Source organism: Lathamus discolor, chromosome 2 (genome assembly GCF_037157495.1).
Source record: "Lathamus discolor isolate bLatDis1 chromosome 2, bLatDis1.hap1, whole genome shotgun sequence".
NCBI lineage: Eukaryota > Metazoa > Chordata > Aves > Psittaciformes > Psittacidae > Lathamus > Lathamus discolor.
In genome coordinates this window covers 25,590,418-25,610,398 of record NC_088885.1, presented here as the reverse complement: position 1 = coordinate 25,610,398, position 19,981 = coordinate 25,590,418, and the positions used below count along the sequence as shown (strand labels likewise).

General features: G+C 41.6%; 1 protein-coding gene across 3 annotated transcripts; it reads right to left on the bottom strand.

The window, feature by feature from the left end:
• Nucleotides 1–596: 596 nt before the first annotated feature.
• Nucleotides 597–14,188, bottom strand: MIOS (meiosis regulator for oocyte development). Of its 3 annotated transcripts, none has more exons than XM_065666194.1 (11): nt 13,882–14,188; nt 11,821–13,187; nt 11,522–11,620; nt 10,391–10,648; nt 8,866–9,035; nt 7,104–7,169; nt 6,316–6,474; nt 5,429–5,581; nt 3,384–3,588; nt 2,857–2,986; nt 597–2,632 (listed from the first exon to the last, which is right to left on the bottom strand). In XM_065666194.1, exons 2-11 carry the CDS (start codon nt 13,115–13,117, stop codon nt 2,536–2,538), a joined length of 2,634 nt encoding a protein of 877 aa, XP_065522266.1. In that variant the 5' UTR covers nt 13,118–13,187; nt 13,882–14,188; the 3' UTR covers nt 597–2,535. The 3 variants fall into 3 exon arrangements, with proteins under 3 accessions (XP_065522266.1, XP_065522267.1, XP_065522268.1); XM_065666195.1 differs by having other exon boundaries at nt 14,101–14,188; XM_065666196.1 differs by lacking the exons at nt 597–2,632; nt 2,857–2,986 and having other exon boundaries at nt 3,393–3,544.
• Between the last annotated feature and the right edge of the window lie 5,793 nt (nt 14,189–19,981).

Genomic DNA, 19,981 nt, shown 5'->3' with positions numbered 1-19,981 from the left:
GTGCATCATGCACGAAGAGAAGCCTCATCTGGGATATCACTGCATACTTGCCTGGCAATCACTAAACTCCTAGCTGACCCTGGTCACCATCATCAGGACTGCTCCACTGTCCTTTCTCCGGCAGGGGCACATGTACGACTCATGTTGTACTCACATGCAAGGATCCTGTGCATACAATGAGGAAGTGCTTGTGCTTAATCAGGGAAGGGAGGCAAGGCTCGAGCATATAATGAAATTAAAATACAGAAATGTAACCAGCATGAACCACAGTGTCAAATCATTGGCACTCAAGGCCACTTTCACCTAGTTAACTAAGATTTAAGCAGATATGAGAAAACAGTAAATGTAACTGCAGCCAATAAAATGTCTGGAGCTATCATTTTTGTGAGGAGACAACAGATCACCCCCAAAATCACGGCTTTTTTAAATGTAAAAGCAAAACCAGAAAAAAAGTCATTAAAAACCACACACCTCTTACTTTGTAAATAGTGGAGTTGTCTGAGAGCCCGATTACCAATTACAACAGCCAAAACTGGTAGTTATACTGTACTGGAATACAGACACGTTCATAATACAAAACCTTTCAAAAACATGCCGAATATCAAAGCAAGCACCTAGTTTAATGAAATGATAGAATTTGACAGGAACAGGTATAGTCAAGTTGAAAACATTACAAATCAGTTTTCATAAAAAAATGAGACAATGTAAGTTAATAGTTGTGTTCACCCGGGCATGGAAATATCAGGAAAATTTACTACATGTTGTTACTACAGAGGAATAAAAACATATCCTTGACACTTACAAATCCTCATTTCCATAAAGCAGAAGTTTTATTGCCTGTATTTATATAAATAGGGTATGATACAGTAAACCCCAGGTTACATTTATAAATGGAGAACATTTTGAAGAGCTCTTCAACAGCAACATGAAGTGTGCAAATATACTGGAAAACGAAATAAATACTTCCAACAAGAAAAAAAAGTAACTGCTCTCCCATGCCTACAAATATCAAGTACCTCTTAGATTTTAGCTTAAAAAAGATCTTTGTCAATTAGGCAAGAATTTTAGGTCAGAATAAATGTAGAAGACGTATTACAACATTAGCGCTAAACCATAAGACACAACTCAAAGCCCTGAATGGAACTGTGTACATCTGCAGAAAACACTTCTACATTCTATCATGTTGCAACTACACTAGAGCACTTTGAACTAGTGGTATATTACAATATACTCTCTTTTAAAACAGCCATTTTCACGGTCCTGGCAATACAGCACCAGTTTATTGCTAGCATTCCATTTAGTATTTCATAGTACGCAAGTGTTAAGTAACTCATATACTGTTTCTACCAGTAAATAAACACACACCAAGTAAACTGATGTTATTATCACATACCTTAAAACAGGTTTTTTTTTCCCTAATTTGTGTGAATTTTGTTGCCTGTAAAATTAAGGACAACAATACCAATCAGCTCCTAGAACAGCATTAGCAAAATAGCACTGAATCCCTCTCAAGTTAATAAATAACCCTAATTCCAGCTGGTAACATCTAGAACTACTTTGGTTCAATGACCAAAAATTGTGCAGCCTTTATGGAACAGACTGGTGTCCACTAGTGACCAGAAGCAGGATTTATATAGGTTCATTTCACACTTCCCAGTATATTTCACAAGTACAGGGAAATGCTGACTATTCAAAAGTCCTCAAATACATTTGAAGGCAAAATTCAGCATGTAGTTTAAAACTTAAATATTTACAAGTCTCCAGTCCTTGAGATTTCAGATCTTCACAGTACTACATTAAAAATTAATCAAATGAAACCTCCCCATGGTTTACCTGCACTCTGCACTGAAACAGACATGGCTTTTCAAGGAACTCTTCTCTGGGATAGATGTCACTAGGAGACAAACCCCCAATTCTTTAGCATTAAAATTCACATCAGCTAGGTATGTAGGTAAATTAAGACCTTGAACTGCAAACATGCTGCTTTACTATTAACAAAATGTGGGAGCAGAAAGAAATTGATTTCTCTTTAAAATAAGTCTTCAGAATACAATTAACAGCGGCACTTTGAATGAACTTTCAAGGAAACCCATTTGCATACAAGAAAGTGTGATCAAACAATGGAAGAGTCACTTTGCATCTTGTGAAGAACACTTTTGAGGTGTTTATTTTGAAGGCCCACTTTGATAGCATATAAACACTGGTTTGTTTGGAAAACAAATACAAGGGCCAACCAGCACTACCCTGAAAGCCTTTTTATTAAAAGTTCTTCAGATTTCAGGAAATCCAAAGAGTCCACAATTCCAGGAGTGCTTTTGAGCTGAACTGCTTCAATCCTCTGAAAAAGGACCACATACCACACCCAGAGGCTCATTTCACGAATACCTGCCTCTACCAAGCACAGTCATACACACAGCATTTTACTAACCCGACAGCAATTTATTTTTTCAGAGTCAGTAAGTGACCTTTGTCATAAAATATATGCTTGGGCTATGATGGAGACCCACAAGAAAACCTCACGTTTCCAAGCAATATTTATGCCTGGACAGTCTCTGCTGGAATGAGATTCCCTGTTGTATCCAGCTGCATACACTTACAAGAGCAGGCAGAAACTGGGCACTCAGTATGGTCCCTGGATAGCAATAGTAGAAAAAAGAAAAAAATGGGTAAAATAAAACTAACAGTAATTTAGGGGCACATACTTAATTGTAGCTCAGAAAAACTCAGCATCATAACAAAGTTTTGCGTATGTTCTAACCCAACAAAACATGATAATAATAGATACAGCAAAGGAGGCACGTCCTGCTCAGTGCAGCACAGACATGTGAAGGAAGAAAAATTTTAACATCAGCTTACCTGAACCAGCTAAGCATGTGCCCAGCATGTCCACCATGCCTACAGTTGTGACACCAAGTAAACCAGTTGTTGAACTGCGCTAATTTCTTGTCTTTGCTGAGATCCACCTTTTCATCTGACTTGGATCCTCCTGTGCAAAAGCAAACCCACCCCCCCAAACATGCTCGTAAATCATTATGCTTCTTTTATATTTCAGTCCCTGTAACACTATTAGAATAAATGTGAAATTAGCAACATTATGCGAAGAAGTGGCCTGAGAAGAGCCAGAGAAGTCAGAAAAAGAGAAGTAAGAACCCAGTAACTGTGCAAACTGTCTGACACCAAAGGGCTGAGACACAGGTTTCATCATAAAAATCAGATGGGATATAAATGCGTTTTCAATTACAGTCTTCCTCCCTCAAATGAGTATTTACAGAATGAGTACAGATGCAAAGAAAAAGGTGCAACAGAAGATCATCCAATGGGAACTGCCAATTAGGCCTCTAACAAGTACTCCAGCTTATTAACTAAAATGCACTAGGTCATACCTGGACAGCTGGAAACTGGTGTTCCCATATTTATCAAGCAAAGTGCACAGCGAGGAAGGGGTTTACGGCAACCAGGACAGCTTGTAACTTTTGACTTTGTTGGTGAACCACTAACTCCGTATTGGCTGAAACCTCGTCCCTGATGAGGAATAGCTGAACAGCTGTAAGAGATTGATTTTCCACAGAAATTGCAACTCACAAACACCTAAAGAGAACAAAAACCCATTAATTTTTTTGTTTGGTTATGTTTTTGCTACACCTATGAGTGAATTTGTTCAAGCTAGTGAACACTTATTCTAGACATATTCTAGACAGTGGCCTGGAAAGCCAAGGTGACTTGTGAAGGAGTTTCTACCATCTTGGCTTATAGATGTGCCACACAGTCCTGAGAAGTAGGCCTTGATCACTTACTTCAAAAGCACATGAAAACATGCAGAATTATGACAACTTGCGAAGGTATTATTTAAGATAATAAAAAGCTGTATCTGCAGTCATGAAAGAAACTAAGTTTACTCTAATAACTGCTGGAACAAGTCCAGAGGAGGGCCACGAGGATGATCAGGGGACTGGAGCACCTCCCATATGAAGACAGGCTGCGGAAGTTCTCAGCCTGGAGAAGAGAAGGCTGCATGAGGACCTAATAGCAGCCTTCCAGTATCTGAAGGGGGCCTATAGGGATGCTGGGGAGGGACTCTTCATCAGGGACTGTAGTGACAGGACAAGGGGTAACGGGTTAAAACTTAAACAGGGGAAGTTTAAATTGGATATAAGGAGGAAATTCTTTCCTGTTAGGGTGGTGAGACACTGGAATCGGTTGCCCAGGGAGGTTGTGAGTGCTCCATCCCTGGCGGTGTTCAAGGCCAGGTTGGATGTAGCCTTGTGTGGGACGGTTTAGTGTGAGGTGTCCCTGTCCATGGCAGGGGGGTTGGAACTAGATGGTCTTGAGGTCCTTTCCAACCCTAACTATTCTATGATTCTATATGCTCTAATTACTGTATAATTAAATCTGGTCTGTCCTTCCTTATAGTCAGGTAACCTACTCTATGACCAGTCTCAAACATGAGAAATTTCCTAATAATCTTTCTCTTTGTACCTTATGCTACAAGTTCTGACTTAATACCAAGGAGCACGTTTTAAACTCTTTAGGAGCTGTTTATGTTGATCACATAAGGAAAGAGCAGTAAACTCCCTCCTGCTTGGAGCACCATGGATGCAGCTCTCTTTAAACAGCTGCAATGGATACATTAATTCAAAAATAGCCTTCCTCAGAAACCGTTGGGCCTTCAGGTTTATAGCGCACAAATGCAGCAGATGTAACAGAGCAGAAAGTGCTGTGGTAAGAACAACTTGGCTAAAAATGCCATCAGATGTTAAGTAGATAGCATTTGGACAGGGCGTTAGGTTTTGGTTTAGCTCATGTTCAGAACTGATAATGAAAGTTGTTGTTCACTTTCAGTTTAGGGTTCAAGAGCTTCAAAACAGCTTTGAGGTCCACCTCAATTAAAACAGAGCCAATCTGAACTAGTTCTTGGTTCAACTCCCTGGTTTCAACATCATCGTCACCCTGTTGCTGAATCATGGGAGGAAAAACGAACCCAAACAGTTTTCTCAGAAAAACAGTGTTGAAAAGATTCAGTTTCTAAAAGACAACCTGGTACTTGAGAGGAAAAGGTCTACAGACAGAAAAAAAAATATAAAAATATGAAAAGAAAAAGGAGGAAAAGTGACTTCCTAGATTAGAGATGAAGAAATGTAGATTTTTTACTATAGTTCTGCACTCTGTCAAAACAGTTATCAAGTGTAAAAAAAAAAAAAAAAAAAATCTGGAGGGAAAAAAAAAACCAAAAAGCAAAAACACCTCACCACAACAACAACAAAAACAACCCACAGTACAGCTCCATTTTTAGGGCAGCCTTAGCTGAAATCTTTCTTCTGCACATGAATCCTCATGAAAGCCAATGTGCAGCCAGCAACTTTTTTCTATAGAAGTACCAGGCCACCTTCCTTTCTGGACTGGTCATACTTCATACAAGAATTATATTTACCTGGGCTAAAGGTTTCGAACTGGGATCCAGCTTACTCCTATGGATATCAAATTCTGCACGTTTATGCCAAAATCTCCAAGCATCTAAAAGATTTCTGTAGTTCTCAATCCAGTACTGAACCCTCTCATCCTTAAGTACTTCTGATGGAGAACCCTAAAGCAGGCAGGGAAAAATGTCAGACATGCTGAAGATACACAATACGTATTACTTACTTCTGAGAAAGGCTTTACAAAGTGTACTATAAGATATGAGAAATGATAGTGTAGTTTGTTTAGAAAAAGATAAATTTTCTGTTAAACTGTAACATAATTTTTTTCTCCAGTCTGCTGCTGCTTGAAAGTACTTGTGCTGCCGGGTCCTCCTAAAAACTTATGTCTGTCAGATGAAGTATTACAAAATTCTGTCACATAACACATTCTAATCATTGTTATGATTACATATGCAGTTAAACATGGTGTTGGCAATAGCTGCAACTGTAAGGACTGAGACAAGTCCATCATAAAAAAGCCCAAACCCAATGCCTACAGACAAACAAAAAACTCACCTCAGTTCTCTGTCAAAATCCTGGAAGCAAAAAAAAATGAATGAACTTCTCTGAAAATACACCAGCAATAAGCAGGGGAATGTGTATTCCCAGCTCAGCTAGTGAAAAGGGCTACTTTTTGCCTCTTTCCCCTACTATCTTCTCAAGCTATCTCAACCAGGGAGAGTGAAGATACATATTCATAGTTAACACTGATTGTTTCAGATGATTCCACAAAACACACATGATATATATTGTCCCAAGTGATTATAGAAAATACTTTTTAGCTCACAAGAGGCAATATTATTCTGCTACATAAAATGTATTTAGTTCTCCTCTATAAAGATATGAGTGAAACACTAACCTGTAGCATGCAATAGCTTGCTGTCTGGACATCTCCCGTTCTGTCAACGTAACTTTCCATCAAGTCAACTCCATCTTTTGTCAGCCCTGTTAACAGTATTCCCTCCAAATTCCCAGCATCTTTCATTTCATTCGTCAGCTTTTCAATAAACCTGTTCAGCTATAAAACAGAAAATTTACTTAACTTTTGCCATCTATTCAGCCTTTCCTAACTCCTTTCCTAACTTTTGTCATACATTGGCATATGACAAAACTTTCATGATTTGAATAGATTTAAGAGTGTCAGCTGCTAACAGAACATACTGCTTGCTGGACGTTACACAGAAAAAAATATATGGCTATATCTATTGTATTGCAAGAATTCAAGTATTTATCAACAAACTTTTACGCCTCCTGATAGGAAGAGCAAAGAGGTAGGTTACATATTTAAATACTTTAGTGAATTTAAAAGAAAACATTCCTGCTGTAAAGCCAAGCCTTAATTTGAATATAAGCATCTGGCAATAAATACTAAGTACAAATATTCAAGAAAAACAGACATAAAGGTAATGCAACAGCATTTAGCAAACTAGCATGTAATGAGTATTAATAAAACCCCCAAACAAGAAAAACAATAACAAAAAATCAAGCTGAAGCTACAAACTGAAGACCAGATTATATCCTATTGCAATGAGATAAATCACTCACGACTTACTGCTTCTGTTGTTCATCCCTCCACCCTAGAGTTTCTTCCGCCTCTAAATAAAGCCCAGCCTTACAGTTTGCTTAAATGTGCAACCACAAACTTACCTGAGCATCATTGAGGAACTTGCAAGCAAATGCCACTCTGTCTCGTACAGCTACGTTATTTTCATACTTTGGAGAGAAACACAGAAATACTACCATCACATAGAAGTTTCCACCTTGCCAATCCATTGTTTGTAAAAGTCAGATCATTTGCACTATTGTATAGGTAATACTATGAAATTAATTATGTACAAAGAAAATGGCACATCTGAAGAAAGCAAACACTAAATCTGAGATTAATCACTGATACTCAGGTACAGGTACCAGAGCAAGACTAGGTACAGGAATAATCTGCTCAAATGTCAGGAAAACCTGGTATAAAACATCCTACAAGGTTAATGAAACTCTAAAAAAAAAAAAAAAAAAAAAGAAACTTTGCAGGTCATGTAGAACTGGACTTAGAGCTTCTAGCACATACAGCTAAGACTGCCACCAAGTCACAGAGGGAAGGAAAACAAACGAACCTTCATTTACCATATTTACAAAATGACTAGTCTAACCACCAATTCCTTTCTAAAAATCATGACTAAAAGTTACTAAACAAACAAACAAAACAAAACAAAACAAACCCTCAAACAACTAAAAACTAATTCCAAACACCCAGAACACGGGTTTCTCACAAGAATATTGGCACTCAAGGTGCAGAAATGCAATAATATTTATTTTCTGCTTTTTAATCCTTCTACTAGGAGTAACACTGAAGGGAAAAAAAAGAAATAAATCCTTGACTAGATAAAATTCCAGTACTGGGCTGTGTCTGTATTTTCCCTCCTGATGTTCTCAGAATAGAAATTGTGATTGACACTGCCAAAACAAGGAGATGTGCTTGGCAAAATCTTCAACAGGTCTCACTGAAGTAAAAATTAAAACAAAACAAGAAAAAAAAAACCCAAACCAAACAGCCCACCTTGTGATGTGTCAGTTTCTGATTCATAAATAAAAAACCATAAAATTATTACATAAAATCCAGAGAACCAGAACATTCACCCTTGAAGAAAAAAACCTCAAGTTTCTCTCCTTTGGGTTTCTTAAATTTTTTTCTGTTTGTTTTTTTTTTGTTTTTTTTTTAAATACCCTAAAAGCATCATATCTCATAACAACTTTCTTTTCAGTGGGTTTGGTCCAATTATCCTGTTGCATTACAGGAGTCCTCCCTTGAGTTAAATAATTCCTATAGAATCCAGTATTTCTGTATTTATTTAACCAAGGATGGAGTATATTACTCCTCCAAAGGCTCAAAGTATCTCATAATTAAAGATTTAGTTTGTTCTTCACATGGCAATTTTATACCACATTCAGAAGATTTTTATTTAAAATAATTTCACTGTGTTGAAACAGTTAACAGAGTAGTTTCACAAGAAAAAATACAATCCAATGCATATACAGCTGATGAAACTCCTGCAAAATCCCCTGCACTTACTGTTTTGTGCTTTTCCATTATTAACCTCTGTTCCCCTTTTCCCCCTGCTTAAATTATTTTGATAACCTATTTCTAGTAGTTCAGTAACTCCATGCTAAAAAAAAAAAAATCCTCTAAAAAATGTGTAAGCTATACTGAGTATTTTCTCTGTTTATGCATGTTTTATTCACTAATATGTCTGTTTAGCAGAAAAAAAATATTATCCAACAGTATCAGGAGAAATCAATACATTCTAATTAATTCATTGGGTATAAAGCACTTCCCCTACATATATGTGCGCACACACACAGACACACATATATAGGCACCTATTACTTAAAGCATTTTTAACAGAAATTTACTCACCAAAACACCATCATAGGAACCAGACTCACTTGTAAGGAAAGCAAACATAGCACACAAGTAGGGGTTGTTCAATTGCAGTCTAAGAGTACTGCACATTTCTCTCCAAAGTGAGTTCTTCTCATCTGTGTAGCCTGATAGAGCCATTGCCACAACATTAAGGTTCAAATCACCTGATTAATTAAAAACAAACAGTGAAACAATAGTCAAGTTTAAAAAATCCAATTAAAACCATAATTGAAAGCATCAGTTTCAAATAGAACATTCTGTCAGGATGCAAGACAAACCGTAGTTGAACTAACTAAAATAAAACATGCATACACTATAATTTGTTAGTGTCTGCTTTAAATGCCTTTGTTCAGGTAAGATTAACAGCTCTAGAAGACACAAGCCCACATGCATGACAGCCAGAGTTACATTTTAAGCCACAACACTCTGGTTGTTGAAATATTTTTAAATAGTTTTGAACTGCTAAATGTGTTCCTATCACTGTGATAAGATTGTCTTTATCATAATTCATATTCACAAGAAGTGAAAACATATGTAGCCATCACTCAGCTGACCTAGCTGAAGGATGACAATTGCATACAGCAGCCTAATGTTAACAAGTTTCCTAAAAACATCAAATCTATTTCATCTAGATATTAATTCTGCCACAAAGTTTATTTTTTGAATCAAAAGGCAGCATGTCTCTACTCTGAACTTTCCCCATGAAAAGCACACACTTCCCCCACCAAAAAGGGGGAAATATTAAAAATAAAAGAACCTGAAATAAAAGAACCTGAACAGCTCCCTTTATGTCTCACCTACCCACTTTAGTGGCAAGACAGTCTTAAATTTAATGAGAACAAAGATCATAGAATCATAGAATAGTTAGGGTTGGAAAGGACCTCAAGATCTTCTAGTTCCAACCCCCCTGCCATGGGCAGGGACACCTCACACTAAAGCATGCCACGCAAGGCTTCGTTCAACCCGTCCTTGAAAAGATGCAAAAAAAACAGATGCAAACTGGAGTTGTAGGAGGAATACTGGCAAGAAAACAGAACAAAAATACCTCCATCTCCTGGCTCCATTGTCTTAACTTTTCTCTCATACACTGCAACTCTTACCAAATATTACTTAAAATCAAATGTTTTCTGCAGAGCCTGAGTATTACATTTCAGTTATTCCACAGCTGTTGTACCAGCAGAAAGCGGCATACAGCTGAACAGAAGCAGATATACATGACATCTAGCCACGATGCAACTCCATTAAAACAAAAGAATTCAACTGCTTCTGAATGGAACACCTTCTGTGGTATGTATCAGTAGGAAATTGAAACAGACAATCTATCTTAACTAAAAAGTAATGCTTATGATAGTTTGAGGAGTGAAATATCAGGATTTGCCAGATTCTCAGGCTCCAATACAACTACTTCAAGTACCTGTAAGACAACAGGCATATTTCCATGCTATATAACTCTGTTTTCACACACACACAAAAAAATCTACTAAGGTGATGCAATACCAAAATACGATACTAAACACACCTTTTCCTGAGGAAGCCCCTTTATTTAGAATTTGTATTGATCGCCGTATGTCCAAGTTGAAAAGTGCTACAGCAGCAGCTCGCTCCCAGTCTCCTTCCTGTTCCAATGAATTTAGAAAAGGTTCCACATCTAAGTCTGTTCCCTTCTTTATCCACCCACAAAGCTGCAAAGCCAAGGATCTCTCCTCACTCAGATACTGAATAATATCTGCCTGTCTATCAGATCCACTCCTGCTGTGCCTGAGGTTCTCTGTTGTTCCTAGAAATGGGAAATAAGTTAAATTATGCTTAAATCACAATTTAAATTGCCATGACAACACAACACTTTGATTTCCATCATAAAGCTGAGTATCATATTTTAGAACTTTACAAAAAACTCCATGATAAGGAGCAGCATACACAAAATTATTTTGATCTGCAAAAATCATGCATTGTAACTTGTCACATATCCCCCAAAGGGACTTTTCCATCCTCTACCTCTTTGGAAGTTCCCATTACAGTTGACAGGAGCTGTCAGTATGTCCAATTTGAAAATACATAATACAGCCTAGCACCTGTTCTACCAGTTCTTTTCTTAGCAAGCACCCATGTGCTAGAAGCCTTCCCATCACTGAAGAGTTACTTTTTTGCTCCAAGGAGCATAATATTAATAAGAGACATAACGAATAAAGAAGGAAAGATTCAACTATTAGATTACCCCAATGAAAACTTCTCTGCGCATGAGAGGCATGAGATGTCCAGACAGGTTATTTAAACATAGTTATACAAATGTTCTAGACAGTGACCACAGTAAAGAATACACCTCTATGTCTCACTTCAAAAAAATGTAACAGTTAAGTGGGGCACAAGAATTTTCAGTGCCACAGTCACAAACCACATGCCAAATAGTTCAGTTGAAGATTTACCTCCAAGGATACTTTTTTTCGTTGTTACTGACTTTCCAAGAACACTGAAAATTCTTGGAATTACTGTATCATAAACTGTTAACTTACATGTATTAAAACACAAACAGAAATACTTTGTTTCTGTATTTTAAAATAGCCTCTTTCAACAACTTTTAAAGGCAAACCCATGAGTGCATCATTCTGTAAACATATTACAACAGAACTTATCAAAGTTGGAATATTCTTACCCAAAGATGACTTCACAATTGATTTAATGCCAGCATAAACTAAGGGACCTTTGTTTCCTGTAAGTTTTTGATCCATATCTTCAGTGTACTGCTTCATAAGTATTTTCATGTATAGGAAGCTTAATTTTTTTCCCAAGTGTTTAAAAACTTTTTTCTTTTCTAATTTAAAATCACATTATATTAACACATACAAAGTATTTACAGGATGTTGCATTATATTTAAAGATTTTCAAGAATTTCATAGAAGTGGTTTACATATAAAGGTATATTACTTCTTCAGGATATAAAATAAAGGATATAATGCAGAGTGTACCAAAGTGATTTCAGCTGAGGATCTTCATTTCCAGCTAGGAGGTGATTTCTCCAAACTTGCTCAGTATCAAGACCATACCTTGACAGAGCTCTGAGCCGCATTTTGGTTGCTATGTCTTTTTCCAAGGAACTAGCCTTTCCTTCTTCTGTACACTCATATAAATGTCGTCCACAAGCCCACATTAAAGAGGTCACTGGACTCCATGCAAGAGAAATTCTTTCAAAAACTGTGAAGTCAGACATAGTCCTGTTGGGAGTCACTACTACCATTCGATTTTGACTTGTGGGATGCCAGGCAAATGAAGCAATGTAGTTTTCACATGGTTGGACACTTCTTTCAATTATTGTTGGCTCAGTTTCATCTCCAATAGGGGTGGGAGTATGCTGCATGTCATACAGTCTAATGATATTACTATCCCTTGTTAAAGTAGCTAGCAGTCCTGTTCTTGTTGGACACCACGCAACTTTTGTTAAGGGTTTTGGCTGCTCTGTCAAGGTCAAAACAGGCTTTTCAAACTTTCTTAAATCCCATATGGCAACCTGACCTTCATAGAAGGAAGCTACACGATCGTGGAAATAGGGATCAACAGTCACTCCCTGGACAGCCTTAGTGTTTACAAATATTTTTTGGCTTGTGTTCCTCAGATCAAAAATAGCCAGATTTCGATGCATTCCAGCTAAAAGCAGCTTCTGATCCCGTGGAAGCCAACACAGAGAGAGGCAAGCATCGTTCTGACCTAATTCATATAATGGCTTTGTTACTAGCAGTCCTGCTTCTGCATCTCCTGATGAAAGTCTTACTTTCTCTGTAGCAACCGCAGTCTCTGAGGCATATTTGCTACTGATATCCCAGATCAGCACTGAGAAGTCAGCCCGATGTTTATCTAACCCAGCAGCAAGCCAATTACTATCCAGTGGGTTCCACGCGAGGGTGTTGCATTGCCGCGCATGTTTGGGAACAAATTCTTTGCCTATTAAATCTTTACATTTTGAGTTGTGGTCTTGACCTAGGCTAGTAAGAACCACTCGACCATTGGCCTGTCCAACAGCAAGGAGGCATTCAGGATCGTACTTTGGATACCAAGCCACACATTTCATGTACGGTGTATCTGAATTTATGGACAATAGCGTAGCTGTTGTTTCTTCCGATAACCGCAAGGACCCCGCCTTGAGTTCTGAACTTACAGCAGAGTCAATGTGATAAAGGCTCAATTCCGAATCACACACAACAAATCTGTCAACATGGTGCGGGGCCCACAGAATATCAGGCTTGGAGCCACTCATGTTTAGAGTAGGTTTACACACAATTTAATCTCTTGTAAGAAGAATCAGGTGATATCCATGCATATGGAAACTGTTGAGAGAATAAGTTGCATCAATGTTATCAAAACCCACATTCCTTTGTAATCTGAGACCATCTTTAAACAAACAAAAATATGGATCTGAATGACATTTAGCCCAGGGGTTTAACACGTACGAATTCCAGGCCAAAACCTGAAGCATTCTCTGCATTACATCACTTTCCCCACAGCTCACTGGTTTTGCTGCTGTATTCCTACAGAGGCAGAGCCAACAGAACCACCTACAAACCTGACAGCAGGATTTGCTGTGTTTACAAACTCAACATGCATATTAATCAAGACAGGATTAACTGAGATGTGATGTGGCATAATACATGGGTGTGCTGCTGGTAAAGGGACACTCCCTAAAACATGCAGAGAAAATCTCTCTGTCTAATTGAAGTGCACTAATAGACAAAAATTAGTCTGCCTGTTTTGTCTGAAGTCTGTTCCACAGCCTGGAAAGGCTTGCCCTCTTTAAAGATTTCTAAAGAAATACAACTTTTCACTCTTTATCTTATTCTAATGCTCCGAATCCCGCCTTCTGCCCCAGCATTACCTTCTTTTCATTCACATTTGGCCTAACAGCACTCCTAAATGGGCACTGCTGTTAAAGACCATTTACGCTTTCAGCAACTGCGCACCCAGAACCACCACACACGCCTATATACAAAACAACCCCACACACCCTATAAACACTTTCTGTACCTGGAGAGAGGCACACACGCGATTGGGAAGCATGAAAACGGAGCGAATTCACTCCTCCTGGGCCTCCTGATGCTCACACCCCGGCCGGGCTCCGCCGTGCCGGAGGGGGTGACAGGGCCGCAGCCCACCCTGCCCGGGGGCGGCTGCCGAGGCCTGCAGGGACACGGCGCTGGCGGCAGGAACGCACCCACCCTCCCCTCCGCGTGCGGCTGTGCTCACCCAGCCCGCGGGGCCCCCCGGCACCGCTACCACTGCAGCCAGGGTAAGCAGGCGGCAACCCACCGCCGGCCGGCGCAGCCAGCAGAGGAGGAAGCGCCGAAGACGCACGACAGCTTCCCCCTACGGTGCGGGGAAACGGCGAAACTTCCGGCGCACAGGAAGGAGAAAACAACGTTGCTTCCGGCAGAGGAGGCACCGCGGCGCGCAGAGCGCCTTCCGCTGGCTGGGGCCGTGCTAGCGTCGGGCCCTGGCCGCTCCCCGCCGTGGCGCTTGCCGCCGGGGGGCGCTGCCCAGGCTGCGGAGGCAGCGGCTGCGGGGGGCGTCGCGGTGGGCAGCGCACAGCCTGCCGGGGAGCTGGGGTGAGCGAGCTCCGGTCGCACCGCAGGCTGCTGGCTGCGCACCGCGCTGCTCACATCGCAGTCACAGGCTTGCGGTGGGTGCGGGCAGGAAGGGAACTTACTGCTCCTCTGGTTCCCATCCCCTGCCCCGCGCACGGGCACTTTCCACTAGACGGGGTTGCTCAAAGACCCGTTCATCCTGGCCTGGAGCACTGCCAGGGAGGGGGCAGCTGCAACACTCTTACTACTTTGTGTCGCACTTTTCCATGGCGTATTGTTAGAACGTTAGCCTTGGTAAGTACTCCCACAGGTGGAAATGGGGCTAACAGTGGCAATACCGATTTTTACACACGGTGGAAGTAACTAGCAATCAGTAACAACTGGGCAATATTTCTTACACTGAAAATTGTGACCGGTGTGAACAAAACCTCAGAAAACATTCAGCCTGGAGCATGCCGTTGGGTGCCTGTTTGCCCTGCAAACGGCTGGTTTCCAGCGTCCTTCCCCTGGCAGGAGTGTGCAGAGTGCTACACACCACATCTCTGGTAGCAGCAGCTCTCTTGACTTTGCATTCAGCCCTATCTGCACCTTCTACCTTCCATCTGTCCTGAGTTCTCTCTGTTCCAACCCAAGTGTTTCATAACTGGGTGCAGATGACCTTTGTTAAAGGCATACAGGTTGGACAAAATTAAGTAGATTTGCACAAGAACTACAGCAAGTATATCCCTCTTTAACCTCAATTCCCCTCCCCTTAAGCTCTGTCTCTCTACTCTCCAAAGTATACCGTGCTGCTTTAAAACATTATATGTGGATTTTGACTGAAGGAAATCATCTGTTTTTCATTAGCCTTATTCTTGGAAATGACTGGATTGCTTTGGATAAAATGTAGCTGGAAAAACATCTGGCACAAATAGTTTCAGTTTCTGTCTTTAAAGATAAACTATAAACAACAAAAAACCAGTCTTAAATAGCAAACATTGGGCAACATTAAAAGGGGAAGTACTCAGCCTGTCAATAATGATACAGATGTGTTCCACACACATTCTCTAGATGTGTCCTTTGGTTCATCTCTGGTTTTGAATATACTCTGTGATGGGAATTACACATGGATATGGAGTCTAATCCACACCCTGCAGATGCCAAGTCAGTCTTTATTTGACTTTGGAATCATGGAATCATAGAATCATAGAATAGTTAGGGTTGGAAAGGACCTCAAGATCATCTAGTTCCAACCCCCCTGCCATGGGCAGGGACACCTCACACTAAACCACCTCACCCAAGGCTTCATCCAACCTGGCCTTGAACACCGCCAGTGATGGAGCACTCACAACCTCCCTGGGCAACCCATTCCAGTGCCTCACCACCCTAACAGGAAAGAATTTCCTCCTTATATCCAATCTAAACTTCCCCTGTTTAAGTTTCAACCCGTTACCCCTTGTCGTATCACTACAGTCCCTGACGAAGAGTCCATCCCGAGCATCCCTATTGCCCCCCTTCAGATACTGGAAGGCTGCTATGAGGTCTCCACGCAGCCTTCTCTTCTCCAGGCTGAAAAGCCCCAACTTTATCAGCCTATCTTCATACAGGAGGTGCTCCAGTCCCCTGATCATCCTCGTGGCCCTCCTCTGGACTTGTTCCAGCAGTTCCATGTCCTTTTTATGTTGAGGACACCAGAACTGCACACAATACTCCAGGTGAGGTCTCACGAGAGCAGAGTAGAGGGGCAGGATCACCTCCTTGCACCTGCTGGTCACGCTCCTTTTGATGCAGCCCAGGATATGGATGGCTTTTTGGGCTGCAAGCACACACTGCCAGCTCATGTTCATTTTCTCGTCAACCAACACCCCCAAGTCCTTCTCCACAACAACAGCATCCTGGCTTATCACCCCAAGGCTTGCTTATTTACAAAGCCTCATGGCTTGTTCCCAGAGTGTTTCTCATGCATATCCTATTGCCTTCACCTCCCACACGCCATTAGCTTCTGGAGAGGGCCCACATTGTCCCTAGTCTGTCATTTGTTTACTGCATATCTACAGAAGCCGTTCCTATTATCTTTCACATCCCTTGCCAGATTTAATTCTAGCCAGGCTTTAGCTTTCCTGACCTGGTCCCTAGCTTCCCAGACAGCATCCCTGTATTCTTCCCATGCTGCCTGTCCTCACTTCCACCTTTTATTAGCGTCTTTTTTCCCTCTAAGTTTTCTCAGCAGTTCCTTATCTATCCATGGAGGGCTCATGGCCCTCCTGCTGCACGTCCTTCTAGTTGGGATGCAGCACTCCTGAGCATGGAGCAGGTGATCCTTGAATATCAACCAGAAGTCTTGTGCCCTCCTGCCCTCCAGGGCTTTATCTCATGGAACCTTACTGAGCAGGATCCTGAAGAGGCCAAAGACTGTTCTCCTGAAGTCCAGGGCAGTGAGCTTGCTGTATGCCCTTCTCACTGTCCTGAGGATCTCAAACTTGACCATCTCATGATTGCTACCGCAAAGGCTGCCTTGGAGAATCACATTCCCAACCAGCCCCTCCCTGTCAGTGAGCATCATGGGGCTACAGAATATAGGGTTCTACATAACAAGCCCCGACCTCGGTCTCATACAATTGTACCCTTACGTGATACTTAGCTGAGGGTTTTTAAAACTGTTCTACATGGTTGAGTCAGTTACTTGTTTTGCCTGAGTGTTGCAGGGAAAAGCTGCTCAGCTCAGGTGTTTTAAGCCAAATTGGTATCAAAACACTTTATTGAGCTATCAAGAACATAGAATTAGGCAGCAGTCAATGAAGTGTTGCATTCAAGTAGTAATACAGGAGGAAAGCCCCCAGAATAAGCACATGAATGTTAATAAACACAAGCAAATATCTAAACATTTGGAGTAACAAATGCAGAAGAGATTTCTGAAATTCTTCTTCTTTCCAAGAAGACCTCACCATAAGCAGCGTAGTAGCAACTGCCACTTGGTGTATTGGTAAGGAATGGTGAGGAACTCCTGTATGCTCTCTATGTTTCTGCAATGTTCATGCAGAGGGAACCAAAACTCCTGGCCTCCTTCCTTCCTTCCTTCCTTCCTTCCTTCCTTCCTTCTCCTTCCTTCCTCATCCTTCCTTCCTTCCTTCCTTCCTTCCTTCCTTCTCCTTCCTTCCTTCCTTCCTTCCTTCCTTCCTTCCTTCTTCCTTCCTCCTTCCTTCCTTCCTTCCTTCCTTCCTTCCTTCTTCCTTCCTTCCTTCCTTCCTTCCTTCCTTCCTTCCTTCCTTCCTTCCTTCCTTCCTTCCTTCCTTCCTTCCTTCCTTCCTTCCTTCCTTCCTTCCTTCCTTCCTTCCTTCCTTCCTTCCTTCCTTCCTTCCTTCCTTCCTTCCTTCCTTCCTTCCTTCCTTCCTTCCTTCCTTCCTTCCTTCCTTCCTTCCTTCCTTCCTTCCTTCCTTCCTTCCTTCCTTCCTTCCTTTTCTTTATTTCTTTTTCTCTTTCTTTCCTTCCTTCCTCCCTTCCTTCCTCCTTCCTTCCTTCTTCCTTCCTTCCTTCCTTCCTTCCTTCCTTCCTTCCTTCCTTCCTTCCTTCCTTCCTCCTTCCTTCCTTCCTTCCTTCTTCCTTCCTTCCCCCTTCCTTCCTTCCTTCCTTCCTTCTTCCTTCCTTCCTTCTTCCTTCCTTCCTTCCTTCTTCCTTCCTTCCTTCCTTCCTTCCTTCCTTCCTTCCTTCCTTCCTCTTCTTCCTTCCTTCCTTCCTTCCTTCTTCCTTCTTCCTTCCTTCCTTCCTTCCTTCTTCCTTCCTTCCTTCCTTCTTTCCTTCCTTCCTTCTTCCTTCCTACCTTCTTCCTTCCTTCTTCCTTCCTTCCTTCCTTCTTCCTTCCTTCCTTCCTTCCTTTTCTTTTCTTTCTTTCTTTTTCTCTTTCTTTCCTTCCTTCCTCCCTTCCTTCCTCCTTCCTTCTTTCTTCCTTCCTTCCTTCCTTCCTTCCTTCCTTCCTTCCTCCTTCCTTCCTTCCTTCCTTCCTTCTTCCTTCCTTCCCCCCTTCCTTCCTTCCTTCCTTCCTTCCTTCTTCCTTCCTTCCTTCCTTCTTCCTTCCTTCCTTCCTTCCTTCTTCCTTCCTTCCTTCCTTCTTCCTTACTTCCTTCCTTCCTTCTTCCTTCCTTCCTTCCTTCTTCCTTCCTTCCCCCCTTCCTTCCTTCCTTCCTTCCTTCCTTCTTCCTTCCTTCCCCCCTTCCTTCCTTCCTTCCTTCCTTCTTCCTTCCTTCCTTCCTTCTTCCTTCCTTCCTTCCTTCCTTCTTCCTTCCTTCCTTCCTTCTTCCTTACTTCCTTCCTTCCTTCTTCCTTCCTTTCTTCCTTCTTCCTTCCTTCTTCCTTCCTTCCTTCTTCCTTCCTTCCTTCCTTCCTTCCTTCCTTCCTTCCTTCTTCCTTCCTTCCTTCCTTCTTCCTTCCTTCCTTCCTTCCTTCCTTCCTTCCTTCCTTCCTTCCTTCCTTCCTTCCTTCCTTCCTTCCTTCCTTCCTTCCTTCCTTTTCTTTTCTTTCTTTCTTTTTCTCTTTCTTTCCTTCCTTCCTCCTTCCTTCCTCCTTCCTTCCTTCTTCCTTCCTTCCTTCCTTCCTTCTTCCTTCCTTCCTTCCTTCCTTCCTTCCTTCCTTCCTTCCTTCCTTCCTTCTTTCCTTCCTTCCTTCTTCCTTCCTTCTTCCTTCCTTCTTCCTTCCTTCTTCCTTCCTTCCTTCCTTCTTCCTTCCTTCCTTCCTTCCTTTCTTTTCTTTCTTTCTTTTTCTCTTTCTTTCCTTCCTTCCTCCCTTCCTTCCTCCTTCCTTCTTTCTTCCTTCCTTCCTTCCTTCCTTCCTTCCTCCTTCCTTCCTTCCTTCCTTCCTTCTTCCTTCCTTCCCCCCTTCCTTCCTTCCTTCCTTCCTTCCTTCTTCCTTCCTTCCTTCTTCCTTCCTTCCTTCCTTCCTTCTTCCTTCCTTCCTTCCTTCTTCCTTACTTCCTTCCTTCCTTCTTCCTTCCTTCCTTCCTTCTTCCTTCCTTCCCCCCTTCCTTCCTTCCTTCCTTCCTTCCTTCCTTCTTCCTTCCTTCCCCCCTTCCTTCCTTCCTTCCTTCCTTCTTCCTTCCTTCCTTCCTTCTTCCTTCCTTCCTTCCTTCCTTCTTCCTTCCTTCCTTCCTTCTTCCTTACTTCCTTCCTTCCTTCTTCCTTCCTTCCTTCCTTCTTCCTTCTTCCTTCCTTCTTCCTTCCTTCCTTCTTCCTTCCTTCCTTCCTTCCTTCCTTCCTTCTTCCTTCCTTCCTTCCTTCTTCCTTCCTTCCTTCCTTCCTTCCTTCCTTCCTTCCTTCCTTCCTTCCTTCCTTCCTTCCTTCCTTCCTTCCTTCCTTCCTTTTCTTTTCTTTCTTTCTTTTTCTCTTTCTTTCCTTCCTTCCTCCCTTCCTTCCTCCTTCCTTCCTTCTTCCTTCCTTCCTTCCTTCCTCCTTCCTTCCTTCCTTCCTTCCTTCCTTCCTTCTTCCTTCCTTCCTTCCTTCCTTCTTCCTTCCTTCCCTCCTTCCTTCCTTCCTTCTTTCCTTCCTTCCTTCTTCCTTCCTTCGTCCTTCCTTCTT

What these genes read in the sequence shown, in the direction of transcription:
- MIOS (XM_065666194.1), bottom strand. Translation starts at nt 13,117, where the DNA reads ATGAGTGGCTCCAAGCCTGATATTCTGTGGGCCCCGCACCATGTTGAC. An exon ending in CAAGCTATTGCATGCTACAG is followed by an intron (nt 5,582 to 6,315) that starts GTTAGTGTTTCA and finishes TGCCTGCTTTAG; the next exon opens with GGTTCTCCATCAGAAGTACT. An exon ending in GTTCGAAACCTTTAGCCCAG is followed by an intron (nt 3,589 to 5,428) that starts GTAAATATAATT and finishes TGTTCTCTTTAG; the next exon opens with GTGTTTGTGAGTTGCAATTT.